We start from the raw sequence: 16,683 nt of genomic DNA on the forward strand, positions 1-16,683 counted from the left end.
ATAAAATGATAAATTTTTTATATACTAATGAGTGAATAATATAAAACATAAAAAAGCATAAGATATGAAGTGAAATCAAAATATCTCAATAATAAGACAACATGAAATATAGTTCAACTCAAAATTCTATCTTTCCCAAATCCCAGTATTTTTTTCATTAACATATAATTCCAATTTCCAAAAATAAATAGCAATGACATATCTCATAAGAACTCATAAGTCATCAGCACTGTAATCACTAAGGGGTTCTTCATTTAAATCATCATTATGGTGAACTGCTCTCTCTCCTTTCTCCTCTCCTATAGAGTCCAATGTCAGACATTTACTTCAAGATTTATGTAAGTTTTAATATATATAGCGTGTGGCGTAAGCCTCATGCCAGTGAGGCGAGGCGGGCTTCAAGGCGGGCCTCAACCAAGTTGAGGCGCAAGCCTCATAAAAAAAAACTCGAGGCGTAAGCATCGAGGCGTTTTTTACTGGAATTGCGCAAAGACGGGCCTCAAGGCGAGCCTCATATTACGCAATTTTAAACCATGCACACAAGTGGATCGGCGCTTCTATATGCTCAGCTCGATTCCATGCTTCACGAACAAGTCACCTGCTCGATTCTAGACCCCTCTCGATTCCTCTAGACGGGACGTTCGCACAAAAGCTCTTGGTTGCACACACCTCACCCGATCCATCCTGAATTGGTCGCACATATGAGTTGCACGCGAGGACCCTCTCCTCCCGTTCTCGACTGCTCCCATCTACTCGACTGGATACACGCAGGAAGGAAGTTCCTGCTCAATCTCTGCTTCTTCTAGCCACAAGAATGATAAAGGGGATTTGGAGTTTTGGACCACTCGAATCTCGTTCGATTTTCAACAGAAATAAAGGCCGCTCGCTACTCTCAGCTTCCTTCGATTCAAGGCTATGATACCATGTTAAATTCAGATAATTTAAGAGGTGAAAGCTTAATTTTAATATAAAAAACTATTCATGTTTATAGAACTATATAAGATGTCCTAATAAAGAAACAAATAACTACAAAATCATGTATAATTGCCTTAATACAATCCTTCTTAAATCAGCCATCCAAATCTAGAAGGAGATTGGCGTGATTCAGTTGAGTGTCCCACAAATCTCCATACTGGTCATAGGACCAAGAGCCAAGGGACGTCTAGGATGGCTGGGACAGTATTTGACAATTATTAAGCAAATCACCAATATCTTGATTAGCAGAGGTATACAACAATGAAAAGCAGGAAGACGACAAAAAGCAATAAAAATAGAATTTTCTTATAAAAGAGATTAACCTTCAGTATGTCACCAGCACTCTGCAATTCGTTATCCAACTCACTTGATGAACTTTTTACATCAGAAGATGCCACCAAAGCCTTGATCCATTGTTGAATAAATGCTTTCCATGACTCTAGTGTAAGAAGTGCAATTAATATATTTCTTGATAGCGGAAGTGATTCAGCTATTTCTATTAGTGCCTTCTCAAATAATGCATGAATTCTTGGGACGTCCTAAAATAAAGCCAACCAATAGCCAAGCTGAAACCATACTTCATGGAAATATTATAAGACCGAGCACCAATGGCTATTCGGATAAAATTTGATATATAAAAAGATATTAAAGTCTTACATTTGATGAGCCCTGCAGTTCTTTGGGGGTGAAAACATAAGATAACAGAGCAGCACCAGGAAACTCTATTGCATTTACATTAAGATTTCCTGTCCCAGCACATCAAAAAAAGTAAATTGGAAGAAATTATCTAAAATAGGGCTTTTGGAAGTCGTTGCATTGTTGCTTTTACAAGGATGGGGTATTTGAGATCAAATGAGCATTAAATGGAGTTGCATTCTCGAAATAATCACTATCTTTATGAATTACAAGCTATGGCCATAAAAACAAAGAATACAAAGAGGCATATCCATAGAAAAGCAGTAAAAATACAGATGAAATACCATTCATAATCTTTGGACCTAAACACTCCATATTCATACCTAATATACAGATGTAAATAGTAAATTTTACTAATAGTTCAACATTTTTCAAAGCAAGACCAGCAGAAAGAAAGAAAGAAAGATTCACATAAGCCATTACCTGACATATGATTTCGAGTTGGTTGTAATAACCTTTGCTCTAAACTTTTGGAGGTATTATCTTTATGGGTGAGATGTGAAGTATTCATAGATCATAAAAGCATTGAGTACAATTTTATTCAAAAAGAATTGAATTTAAGAAAAAGAAGTTGATTACAGTAAATAAAAGATTATGATCTCCATATATAGTAGTATCCTAAAAAAGCAAATATCGTAGAAAATACATTAAGCCAAAAAGCAGTGGACATCTAAGTTGGATGCTAACTCAAGAAGCAAAACTATCAGAGATATAGTGGCTTTACAATTGAATATTAGAATACAGCATGACCAAGGCTCAGGAAATTTACATCAAATTATTGTAAACCCTACTCTAGTAGAAACAATAAAGGAGGCACAAAAGGTTAGTAGTGATATCAGAGGCTAATCAATCAAATCCAAACAGGCCAAAAAAAATCTCAACAATAGCAAGCATTGGGTGATCAAACGAAACTGGCAACTTTGAATTCCAAGAGAACCCAATCAAATTTAGAATATTTTACATGAAGCCCATTACTCTGATTATTCGATTCATCTAAAGAGTACAATAATATATAAAGATTTAAAATCATTATTTTAGTGCCCTAGAATAAAGGCTGCAGCTGATTTTGAGGCAGAATATAAATCATGTCAAGTTTTAAAAGCTGAATATCAAAACCTAATGGAATACAATAGTCATTGTCAATACCCGAGTTTTGAAAAAAAAAATACCCAAGTGAAAATAGAAAGATATAACATGTCATGAGTTTTCCCATATCTAAGCAAGGACATCATTGCATTAGAGTGGTGTGATTGATAGGCGAACAAATTTAGCACAATGTATTTTTATTCTTCATACAGATTCAGACAAAAAATTGGTAAGGATATTTGTTAAGGAAATTATAAAACTATATAGAATTCCTTAAGTTATTATACCCAACAAAGACAACAAATTCACATCTAGACTATGGAAGGTATAAATGAAAGTTTGGGAACTAAATTACATTCCCGTAGATCATTCCATCCACAAACCGATAATTAATCAGAAAGAGTTATCCAACTATTAGAGAATTTACTTATGGTATGTTCTTTGAATTTTAGCGGTAGCTTGAAAGATCGCATTTCATTGATAAAATTTGCACATAATAATAGCTATCAATTCAGCATTAAAAGTGTAACTAATGAAGCATTATATAATAGAAAATATAAAACTCCACTTAGTTGGGGTAAGGTTAGAGAGAGAAAGCTGGTGGCTATGTAACTAGTAGATCTAACTACTAAGAAAATCAGGTTAATCAAAGACAGATAAATGGCAACCATAATTAGCAAAAATGTTATGGCCCAAAGTAAAGAATAATTAAGTTCGAAGTTAGAGAATTTGTTTCATAAAAATCTGGCCGATGAAAAGAAATTTCAAATTTGCTCAAGGATGAAAGTTGAAACCTAGATATATCGGGCAATTGAGATAATTAAAAGAATTGGAAAAGTTATATATAGAATAACATTATTGGTAGTTGTGTCTGAGATATATAATTTTTTTAGCTCAAAAAAAAGGATTGCAAATTAAAATCACAGTGTCATAAGATGAAATTGAGGTGCATAATAACTTAACTTGCACAAAAGAACCAAAATGGATATCATCATCTAAAGTTAGAGAATTCAGAAGCAGAACAATCTCTTATATGAATATTTGAAGTATTGATCAGAAAAGGAAGCAACTTGAGAAAACAAATGTGAGGCAAAACTTCCTCACTTGTTTTAACAAAGTATGAAACAAATTTATGGGACGAAATTCCGATATAAAGGGAAGAATTATAATATTCAAGAAATTTCAAAAGGTTATAGTCCAAAACTCACCCAAAATTTTAGGTGAGTTTTGACAAATTATGAAACCAATATATGGGACGAAATTCCAATATAAAGGAAAGAATTAAAATATTCAAGGAATTTGAAAAGAGAAAAGTCCAAAACTCACCCAAGAATAGTATACACAATTTTTCACACAACATAAAATTAATAAATAATATTTTTCATAAAATCCTACAATTTGCGCGCACGCGCGCCCACACATATATATAACACACACCTAACAAATTGTGAGTACATAAGCTTACATAAATAAAATTGTGCTTTAATCAAATTACACAAATTAAAATCTTAATTTTAGTGTTCACGGATTAATACACTATAGCAACAATACAAATCAGTCAAATCCATTAATTGCTTCATGCAACGGTGGTGATGAATTAGACAACTTTAATGAAAAGCTAAAAAAGAAATATTAAGATATATATATATATATAGATAGATATATCCTTCCCATAAGCCAATTTGAAGAAAACAAAGGCTAGATCAAAGTCAAGCTAAAGGGAGAAGGAAAAAGAATGTTAGAATTTTGAGGTAAAAATTCAATTTTTAGTGATTTCCTTCAATAAACATCTAATTGATGTGTGAGGCTTTGAAATTTATATAAGAAGAGGTTATTTGATGTTAAAAATTTATTAAGTTGAATATTTTTTCACTTAAAATCTTTTATTTAGAATGATTACAAACAAAAAAGATCTCGTGGTGATAGAAACGAGATAGTCTATCTAGCGAGGAACATCTTGATATTGTATTAAAGATACTAAGTATCAAAAAAAAAGTCCACGAAGTCGGTTATTCTTCAAAAAGGGGGAATTTCATGAAATTGAGGCATACATTTTTGTTAATTGGGCTAGTTCCACAATACACAGAAGATCCACATCATGATATTGTATTTTTGGAGTAATTTAATAACATAGAGTAACAAACAAAATGTTGTAGTAATAAGTAATGCAAAAGCTACACCGAAAATTTGTAAATAGGGACCAATAAAACCATATTATGTTTAAAACTACTTGGAAAACATAATGTCATCGCTAAGGGATGAATAAAACCTAATGTCAGCACTAAGGTATGAATAAGGGCCAATTTGATGGGCAAATAAAATTAATGCAAAAGGATTAGAATGTATAAGGGGTTGTGCAAAAATATTTAGGTAAAATCAGGTTAGCATCCCATGTCGCACTAGATGAGAACAAAGAATAAAATAGAGGATAAGGATTCATAAAGCTAACTAAAAAATAGTTGGGATAAGAATAATGAGGTCATTGATCATGGTGCAATGTTCAGTTATTTAACTATTTATTTGACTAATTAGTGAACAAAAACTGTGTAGATTTTTTCTATTTACTAAACAATTTCTCATGAGAATGGTTGAGACTATGTGAGGATATTTAAACAACGGGCTCCATGAATAAACTTCCACTTTGGCTGGAGCATCACAACTTTGTATTAATTCAAACTGATTTAGTAGTTCTTGAGCATGCACGCCAAGTTTTAAATGTTATTGTAATATAAAAGTCTGAAAATTTTCATTTCTTGTAATATTCTCTTTTAAGGTTCAGGATTTCTAATAACTTTTTTCTTGTGCACTTTGGGGGATTGAAACAACTTAATTGCGTTGTGCTTTGAGAACAGAAGTATAAAAAGCTAATCGCTCTTATGTATTCACCACACAGAAATGAAGAAGTGTATGATGTATAGCAACAAAACATTAAAACAAAAAGAAGTCCAGACGAAATTTCCACTGATGGTCACAAGTATCATTAAAGCATAAAAGATGTTTAGCAAATTTTTTAATAATAGTACAAAACCCTATAATTTTTATGTCTCATTTCTAATTATAATGAAATATATTATGTAATAAACTTTGATAGAATTACGGATAAGTTAAACCTGGTTATAATAAGTAAAGATGATTCTACCGCTCTACTTAAGCAGATGATAAAACATTTCAAAAACAGGAAAGCAACAAAAAGATCAAAGAGCTGCATCTCAGACATGAAAACACAACCCGGATTCACACACATTTATTCACAGACCAACAGCTTTTTACTGCAGGCTTCAATCTCAGAACTAGCTAACTTGCAGCAAATAATTACTTAAGCACCTGGTGAGAACAAAGCCTGAGGAAAAACATCCAGCAATTTTGCAACTTTGTACCCCAAAGGTCTTCTCTCTTTGAGTGCTCTGCGCCGGTTTCTTCAAAACAAAAAAAAGCATGTAAGTTATACGGCACTCCTTTCCTATTAACAAGAGAAAAAAACGAATATTTGAGAAAATAATATCAACGTGTGCTCAAAATTGATTATCTTGATTTCAAATTCCTCCATTGCCTCAAGAACTTCAGCATTACACTCATTAAGAAGGCATTGCAAAATCTTTTCCTTAAATTCAGGAATAATTTCCTGAAACTTAACAATCTGCAATAGCACAAACAAGGATATAAGAAACTTAAGTTTTGCTTAAGGAAATGTGAAAATCACAAGCAGAAATTGACAGGAATTTGCAATATGATACCAAAAAATAAAGAAAAGGGATTAAAAGTAAACCTCATAATGCATCATGGACTGGAATGCAATTGTTCTTGCTTTCACCCACAAGCACCCAGAAGAATAACTCCTCAACGTTCCAACTTCCCATAATATTAGCATAATAATCCTAGCAATATCAGGATAAGTTTCCACATCCAATGCACCCCATCGCAATAGAGTGACCAAGCTGCATCACCACAACACAATGAATCAAAGGAAGAGGCAAAGGAAAAATCCTTCTCCAAGCCAAAAGACATCTTTAGCTTGAAAAATGACGTTCTATAAAGAAGAAATGTTTGGTCTGGTCCACGGGACAACGTCCCAGTCTCCTGCTCTCCCTAGCTCTCTCTATATTACTTCTGCAGGATAATACGTGTCCCTTCCACTTAGAGTAAGGCCAAGTTCAAATCACTAAAGTTAAGAATGCCAAGCAATAGGATACATAAATCTTTTTTCTCCATTGTATCATATTAAGAGTCAAATTCACATTTAAATCTAATAAAAAAAGCTCATTTCTAATACTTTCTAAACAAGTATTTTTACATCTACCTCTAACTTTCTTAACATAGGCCATAATTAATACATCTACTCTACTAACTGGGTTATCAAAAGGCCAAAGTTTTATGTGACCAAACTATCCAATGAGACTCTTTCTAATCTTATCTTCCATTAGAGCTACTTCAGCCTGTTCACTTATATACTAGTTTCGCATTTTGTCTCTAAGAGTAAAGTCACTCATCCACCTGAGCATCCTCTTCTCTGCAACACTTATCTTAATTTTATGCTTTATTTTAATGGCCTGTATTCTGCTCCATAAAAAATTATAGGTCTCCCTTCCATCTTATGGAATTTTCCTTTAAGTTTGAGGGGCACTTTTCTATCACACAACAGGCCCGATGCATTCCTCCACTTCAACCATTTAACTTAAATTCTACTAATAATATCTCCATCTATTTCACTATCACTTTGAACAATAGACCCAATATATCTAAAATGTATACTCTTTTAAATGACTAGATCGTCCAAAGTCACAAATCATGAAATCGGACTTCCATAAAATATATCAACTCACAAATTATACCATTTGAGAATGGTAAAAAGATCCACGCTTAGCAATAGCTAGTGGAAGTTTGGGATGAGATCATAAAGGTAAATAGAAATAGCTCATCATAGTAGTTAAATAATAATGAACTTTCAGTTAGTTGAGTCAGTGATTTCTACAAATCATTAATCCAAACTTTCTATATTTCATAAGATAACCCAAACTAGGCAAGCATTTCAATAGAATCCTTTCACTAATATGACAATTTCAAAAAGATTCATGAAGACAACACTACATTCGGAATGACAACATGAGGAATTTAAATCATTAGCAACAATATGAATAGGAGAAGGTTGAACCAATAGCTGATCATTTCATGTCCACGTATCGTGTATGATTTGTTAACAATATTTATGGGTTGTAACCCCAGGTCGATGCAGATATGGAGGAGTAGATTGATAGCCAACCAAGTGCAACACAAATGAGCCGGAGTAAAAAATCCAATGAGGATGTAGGTAGAACTTCAAGACGTAATAAAAAGTATATAAATAAGCATTGGACAACTTATTAGTTCACCATAAGGAGCCTATTCACAATGCATGAATGTTTGGCTAAATTGAGCAGCTTAGAGAACATTACAACAGAAGCTATTATCTCCATCTCTGATGCCCAAATTGAAAATAGTGGCAATAAGGTTATACTAATGGCATAGGAAAGACCATTCCTGCATACCAAGATTAAGTGTATGCAAAGTCGTTATCCTCGATTTTATGCTTCTCCAGCTTGGTTTCCATGATTGTGCTATTTTTATAGTTGCCTCAAACACTGTTCCCATTATCAGCCTAGATGTACTGGATGTCCTTTATTTTCAATTACCTATTTATGAAACTTATTGAGATCTATACTCTAATCTTTCTTTTTTTTATTATTATTATTACATTACTTTATCCAGCTATGAGAACTTTTGTTATTTATCAAAGTATTTATCATTTTCATGAACAAATTATTATTGTCTTCCTTGGTAATGGCTAATTATCAACGAGGTACCATTTATGATGAAATTAGCAATATGGTTGATGAGCATAGCATATATAGGTTAAGGATGTTATAGTGAATTAAATCAATTTATCATGTAGGATTGTAGTTCGTCTAATAAGGAACAAATAATATGAAAACTATTGTTCAACGGATCATACACTAACCAACAGCATGCAGACGTTTGGAGTATCAAATGACATCAAAAAGTTGTTTCAAGCTGCCAACTAAGGCATTCTAATAACTAAAAAAGTTATTAGTAAGTTTGATTTTGATAACCGGAACAAGGTATATTTTAGCATATGAAAAAATAAGAATATTTCTTGAAGGAGTTGCACATGTACATACAAACAGATAATTGTGCGAGTTTTTCCAATATTCCCTCAAAACAATAAGTTGGTATTTCAATCAAGTGCTATGAGAAATACTTTCTTTAATCTATGGAGTCCATCAAATTGCCAACAGTAGAAATAGACAGCCATTCTTTCATCTAATCGAAACAACAATTTTATCCCAACTTCCAAAATGCAATTAGAACCCTAGATTGTACCCGCATCCCTATGGTCATTAATAGAACAATATAGAAGCAATACCGTAATAGAAAAGGATTTACTTCACAAAATGTTTAGTTAGGTTCCAAATCAAGCAGGAGTTGTTTAGGAAGGTTCCTAATTAAGGAATAATTATTTAGGAAGGTTCCTAATCAAGAAGGAGCTATTTAGGAAGGTTCCTAATTAAGGGGGAATTGTTTAGGAAGGTTACTAATCAAAGGGGGAGCTATCTAGGAAGCTTCCTAATAAAGGGAGAGTTGTTTAGGAAGGTTTTCTAATTGCATTTATGTAGTTCATGAAGGGGTTAATTGTTTAGGAAGTTTTTCTAATTATGTTTATGCTGTTTACGAAGGGTTTAATTATTTAGGAAAGTTTCATAATTATGTTTATGCTGATCAATAATGTTTCAATTGTGTATTGTGTTAGGTGGCTATTTAAGGGAGAAGGAGAGTTTGGTCTACGGTTTGGAATTTATATTTTGTTGAAGTTTATTCTAGGGTCTTTCTAAGAGTTTCCTAGCAGTGTCTCGGATTTGTGCAAAAGCTGATCTACCTCTCGAACAGTACATCATTTGTATCTTTCATTATTATTGAAGAGATAATCCAAAAATCATTCATATCTTGTGTTAATACGCTTTCCTTCTCATTTAATTGTTATTTTTACAAGATATCAATTAGAACTGCAAAAAAAAACCCTCTTGGGCAAGTGTTGAGTCTACAGGTTTTAGAACATGTTGCTTAAGTCGTAAGTAAGCCAACTTGATTTAGTAATCGTTGAGAAGTTTGGTTATCATCAAGATTATTTCTAGGAATCTAGATGATTCATTTAACTGAGTAGAGTTGGTAGCTTAAATTATAGATGCAACAAAGCATACAGGTTTTAAGAATATATTGCAAATACAATGTCAAAATATACCAAATCTACAAAAGAAACAATAATAGTGAGAACAAAATTTATAAAGTGACTATAATAAAGAATATTGTGTTCTGGAGTATGCCTACCTAGCTGCAACAACAGGTTCTTCAGTGTAAGTGTTGACATGTTTTGCAACAACTTCCCATGCTGTATAGAAATCTAACAAGAAGGACGAGGAAACATGCCATTAATATATCTTTGCGAAAGGGTAGAAATAAATCAAATCCATTTCAATATGAAAATAATCAAAATAATAACTGCACTATAGTCAATAACTAAATTGCCACCACAATCATGATATAAGGATTGTGTGCATGTTAGAGTTTACGCTAGCAAGGAAATTAATTACATATGTATTAGTTATCTTCAAGAGCATCTTTCATATATTACTGAACTCAAGAAAATAAAAAGAGGCTTTAACTTACTTATTTAAGATAAATACACCAATTACCATATTTAAAAACAATTAGCTCTAGATAGGAAGGTGTCGGGGTATAAGAATAATTTAGAATTTATTTTCCATGTGTTTTTTGAGTGGACCACATTAACCCAATAGTAACACTCCGTAATAATACATTTTATAATATTCCATGGGAAATTAGATGCATCTCTCGATCAATGAAAAATAAAAAAATCTTTTCTCTAACTTGTTAGTAGTTTAAGCCTGAAACATGTTTAACTATTCCACAATAATTCAGTTTAATGCTGACCCAACATGAATCTACTGACAATGTGAAAGGCCTCAAAGTTCAGTGTGATGCACTTTGTTATGCAAAAACATACGATGATTCTGAAACAAGAATTCAGCTAAATAGAAGATAACTTGTAAATAAAAAGTTCTAAAAACAATAACAAAAACAAAAGCATCAAACCTTTATTTCACTATGTAGGGGATGCTACATAAATCTTTTTTTTTTTCCATTGTGTCCTATTAAGAGTCAAATTCTCATTTTAATCTAATAAAAAAGATCATTCGTATAACATTCTAATCAACTAATAAAAAGTTACAAAAGCGAGGATAAAATTAAATAATGAGAAAACCAAAAACATAGCTGAGTCCTACCATTTGATTTAGGTTATGATTCTCTCTAAGCTTACCAAATCACAAGTATCAAGACCAAAGAGAAAGAACGGCACTAATGAGGAACTTGGGGTAAGGTATATGGGCATCCAACCCTTAGTGAAACTCAACTAGAATAGAAATACTTCAGACAAAAGAGAAAAGTCGATAAAAAAGCTTTCTCTATGAAAGGAAACAAATATGGAAGGCCAAAGACAATAGAAACTTATACGTAATAATAATCCAACATAGTAATATAGCAGAGCAGTCAATGTGTTAAATAGTAGGATCAAGCAAACAAAATGTCAACAGTTACCAAATACTTTCAAGGCCATTTTAATATGAAATGGGCATCCTTCATGTTATTTGAAAAAGTACCAATCCACCATCCATCTCTATATACACTATGTGGGCTCTATAAACTCAAGCCCCAACCTCTCCTCATTCATGAGAATTTTAACAATATTCCAAGTTAAATTTTCAAAAGATAGATTGAACTTAGGTTTGAGACAAGGAAATACCCAGAAATTTCGTCCTCATTTTATGAGGACTTCATAATCTAGTCACAAGTTTCCCACAGTCACAAGCACCTATGGTTAATTACCCTTCCCGATGATAAGATAATTTTTTATTAAGGCTAGTCATAGGTAAATACTAATTATCCTGCATATAGTAGAAGCATATTAATTTTAAAATTGGAAATTTATAATTTCATACTTGAAGCGAATGATGGAAGAAAACTAACAAACCCCATCAAGAACCTATGGTTTTATCGTCCTATATTATCATGGTCCATAGTGTATTGGGTCAATGGAGGTAGACGACCCAACCTGACCAAATGAACCTTATTGGCAGGCATGTATTATTTCATCCAAGGGTACCTTGTAGACTTAAGGTGGATGTTTATCAAAGGAAACAAATTTAAGTCAACCTTAGCAAATAGAGAGTTTTGTGCCCTATCAAATGCACCATACTATTTATTACTCAAGGGACTTTAACCATTAAAGAACAAATAGGTTTTGGTCATGACCATAATATAGTCATGTGATTTTTGCAACAAAATCACACAGTTAGAGAACACATGCCACGTCTTCACTGGAAAGAATCATTCGACAATGAATATTAATAATCATCAAGATTTGTTTTTTATGATCTTAAGTTATTCTTAAATTTATCATCGTTAATAATCTTTTGTGAGGATGGATGAGTATTCACTTTAAATTTGTTTTAAAGATAAATTTTACTGGAAAATTGAATTTGGTAAAAAATTGAATTTTCATTTTTTTTATAAAATTTGAACTAAAAATAATTGATTTTTTAAATTTAGGGGCATTTTTAAAAAAAAGATCTCGTCCAGTTTTCTTAGACTTTATATTTGTATGTTTATTGCATTTGCCAGAGCACATAAAGAATTTTGATTTATGTTTTAAGCTAACATACACGCATTGTGAGGTAAAGTCAAATTTAACCTTACTTTAACTTCAGCCCGCAAATCTTAGAACTTAGATTCCAACAATTGAAGCATTAGTCAGAGTACATGCAAGCGTTTTTATAATTTTTATTTTAAAATGATATACATGCTTATCAATGCATTTAATAAGTCCTTTGCCTGTTTTTTGATTGAATTTTCTTATTTTAAAACTAATAACACATATTTTTGGGTAACAGTATCCATCTTAAAAGCAATGGAATGCATCTTCAAGTAATGGCATGCATCTTGAAGCAATGGCATGCATCTCAAGGCTCCTGCCTATTTTGTAGATTAATGGTCTGCTAAATAAGTTAACTATATGTTTCCCATTACAATAACACGCTTCTCGAAGCTTTGACATGCATTTCAAAATAGAGTGATTTTTAAAATTATTACATGGCCATTGAGGTTGTTGCACACTTCTCCATGAACTTCTTTTTTTATCATTTTAAAATGATTATATTCATTTTGGAGTGACACTTTTTTCAAAGTAAATAAAGCTCTTTAAGAGAGTTATACACTTCTCGAGGTGGTTGCACGCACTTCAAGGCTATAGCATGCTCTTACAAGTGATGGTGCCTTTTCAAGGCAATTGTGTGCCTTTCGAGGTTGCAGTGACTTTATGAGGCAATGACATTTGTCAAGGCATTCACACATTTTTTAAAGCAGTGATGAGCTTCATGAATAGCTATATGTTTTTCAAAGCAATGGCATGCTTCAAAAAGATAGTGCGCTTCTAAAGGAAAAACACAATTGGAGGCACTTAGCATTTCTCGAGGCAACTACACTTTTTGAAGCATATGCATGTTTCTTGAGACATCAGAGCACTTTTGAACATAATATCCTTATTGGGGCTACACTATGTTACTCGATGTAGTTGCACACTTATGGATGTGGCAACATGCTCATCGAGGCAACCGTGCACTTCTCGAGACATTGCATTTTCTCATTTTATTTCATTCTTTTAGTTTTGCTTCATTTTTTATGCAAATTTAATTTTTTATTTAATTCATTTTCAAGATTACATTCAAGTTTAAGAATTCCTTATAGATTGTTTTGTTCAACTTCCACTCATTAAAATTTTGACAACATCGCGACGTCTCCCCCGCATTGGGTGAATCTACGGCGAGGTTGGGACAACCAGTTCATCCAGCCAGTTAAATTGAACACCCCCCCACTATTAAAATCACGAACAGCACATTCGCGAAACCGAATAGGACGTTTGTGAAACCAAAGGGGCGGACGGGCAGCTTCGTGCGAGAGTGTGAGGTGAGTTCTATTTTTCCTAGTTTAGCAAACGATTGCCTTCAAGGATAAGAATTAACGATTCTTTTTCATTTCTACCGCTAAAGAAGTGATAAATTTGAAAGAAATTTCAACGAACGAGAGGAACGACCGAGGGAAAGAGGGAAAAAGGTTTATGATGCATGAAAAAATTAGGAGAAAGCCTAATTTTTGCAAGAAAAAGAAAAACACAATCTTCCTATGATAAGAATATAAGAAAAATACATAAAGTACTCAAAATACGACAAAATACAACTTTAATAAGATAAAAGACTTACAAACTTTGACACAAACACAAACATAAACATACACCTAAACTTGCATTCTTTGATTGATTGACAAGAAAGATACAATTAGAGTGGTCACTTGCGGAGAGAAAAAGGAGATAAGAAGTCGAGACGAAATATAGCTCGCAAGCTGTAGAGAGGAGAAGAGATGGGGGACATAGCTCGCAAGCTATTCCCAAAGAAGAAAAACCCTCAGGTTTTCATCTCCAAAAATTAGTCACATAGCATCCTCTTAAAACATACAAAACACATTTTATTTATAGGAGAAAAGAGGGCAGCCAAACAGTCATTTCACCTCCCACAAAACCAATAAAAAAAGGCCTAAAATAATCTCAAAACAGCACCCAAAAAGATAGCATAGGAACCGGATAAAACAGCTAGGGAAGCTACCAAAAAGGCAGCACAGGAACCGGGTAGAGACAGCCACGAGAAAGCAGCCAGGGAAAAAATTGAAAAGGCAACACAGGGGACCGGAACCAGCACTCAGCAAAGGGGGGAGAACCAACCACGGGAACAGCACCAGAAGAAACCGAGAAGACACAAAGAAGGGTGAAAGGAATAGGAAACCAAAGGGGGAAGAACCTGGACCTCAACTTTAATGAGCTGAACTTAATTAGAGAACCATTAATGAGCTGAACTTAAGTAAAAGCTTACAAAAATATCAACTAAACTTATTTTGACCACCCCTGCCTACATCAATTCTCCTCCGGTTGAAATTGTTCATCTCCAGATGAAGCTTGAGTATGATTTGAAGGGGTCGCATCTAGTTCTAGAATTTTGTCCTCATATTTCTTCAGGATTTCTTCTCGTTCTTTTTTAAACTCTTTTTGCAGACGCTTCTTTTTTTTTAAATAGTTTCCGTACTCATATGCAATTTCATCTGTAATTTGTATAACTCATTTTGAAGTCGGTCTGTTGAACTTCCTTCTGTTGGAACCCATCTGTCCAAAGAAATTTTGAATGTAGGATCGACTGGTTGATTTTCTTCCACGACTGACTCAATTTTTTTGTGATTTTCCATTTTTTAAACACAAAAAGACACGAAAAGAGACCTAGGAAGACACAAACCTAGGCTCTGATACCAAATTGATGCATGCAAAATTACGAGAAAGCCTAATTTTTTCAAGCAAAAGAAAAACACAATCTTCCTAGAATAAGAATATAAAAAAATACATAAAGTACTCAAAACTAGACAAAATACGACAAAATACAACTTTTATAAGATAAAAGACTCTTACAAACTTTGACACAAACACAAACATAAACATACACCTAAACTTGCATTCTTTGATTGATTGAGAAGAAAGATAAAATTGGAGTAGTCACTTGCGGAGAGAAAAAGAAGTTAAGAAACCGAGACGAAATATAGCTCGCAAGCTATAGAGAGGAGAAGAGATGGGGGACATAGCTCGCAAGTTATTCCAAAAGAAGAAAAACCCTCATGTTTTCATCTCCAAAAATCAGCCACATAGCATCCTCTTAAAACATACAAAACACTTTTTATTTATAGGAGAAAAGAGGGCAACCAAACAGCCATTTCACTTCTCACAAAACCAATAAAAAAAGGCCTGAAATAATCCCAAAATAGCACCCAAAAAGAAAATATAGGAACCAGGAAAAACAGCAAGGGAAGCTGCAAAAAAGGCAGCACAAGAACCGAGTAGAGACAACCACGGGAAAGCAGTTAGGGAAGAAACCGAAAAGGCAACACAGGGGACCGAAACCAGCACTCAGCAAAGGGGGCAAAAACCAGCCACGGGAACAACACCAGAAGAATCCGAGAAGACACAAAGAAGGGGGAAAGAAATAGGTAACAAGGGGGGAGAACCTGAACCTCCACTTTAATGAGCTAAACTTAAGTAGATAACCATTAATGAGCTAAACATAAGTAGAAGCTTACAAAAATATCAACTCAACTTATTTTAACCCAGCCCCCCCCCCCCCCCCCCCCCCCCCCCCCCTTATTTTAACCCCGCCCCCCCCCCCCCTTGCGTACATAAGTTTATTGATTTTTCTTTCCAATTTTGTATAAATTTCATTGTTTTACTTCATCTAAAGCAAAGGATGTTTTATTAAAGGAAAAGAAAGCAATTTGGAAGCAAGGGGAAGAGATTTTGAGAGGGAAAGAGAAAGATTATGGTATTTGGAAAATCCCCTTTTTGTAAATAAAATTCTTATTATAATTTTTTTATTAAACTTCTTATCAAATTACATTCCATGAAAATTTATATTGTTTAATTTTTAGAAATTTAGAAGGGAAAGAGATCAAGATAAAGGAGTTGGGTTCTTCAAGAATTCAACAAGAAAGGAAACCTGTTACAAGGTATGGAAGAAGTCAAATGTTTGTTGAGTCATTCAAGTTGAGATTTAATATTAATTAAATCATTATATTCTTGTGAACAGTAAAAGGATGAATATTGAAAGAGGAGAATAAAATGGGTATTGTAGAATTTTCTCTTTATTTTGCTTTTCTGCTTTTATGTTGCAAAGAGCATGTTAGATAATTGATTATTCAAGACTTATAAATTATTTT

At 33.3% G+C, this 16,683-nt stretch overlaps 1 protein-coding gene across 2 annotated transcripts in view; it reads right to left on the minus strand.

The window, feature by feature from the left end:
- The window catches only part of LOC110097170 (protein RST1), a gene marked incomplete at its 3' end in the record, with an annotated part of 86,770 nt that overhangs the window by 3,777 nt on the left and 66,310 nt on the right, over positions 1-16,683 (minus strand). Inside the window, 6 exon segments of one of the 2 annotated variants that reach the window (XM_028698880.1) lie at positions 1,299-1,514; positions 1,633-1,721; positions 6,082-6,173; positions 6,264-6,394; positions 6,524-6,692; positions 10,135-10,207. In XM_028698880.1, the coding sequence (XP_028554713.1) occupies positions 1,299-1,514; positions 1,633-1,721; positions 6,082-6,173; positions 6,264-6,394; positions 6,524-6,692; positions 10,135-10,207 (770 nt within the window). 2 annotated transcript variants of the gene reach the window in all.

Source organism: Dendrobium catenatum, unplaced genomic scaffold, assembly GCF_001605985.2.
Source record: "Dendrobium catenatum unplaced genomic scaffold, ASM160598v2 fragScaff_scaffold_1172, whole genome shotgun sequence".
Lineage (NCBI taxonomy): Eukaryota > Viridiplantae > Streptophyta > Magnoliopsida > Asparagales > Orchidaceae > Dendrobium > Dendrobium catenatum.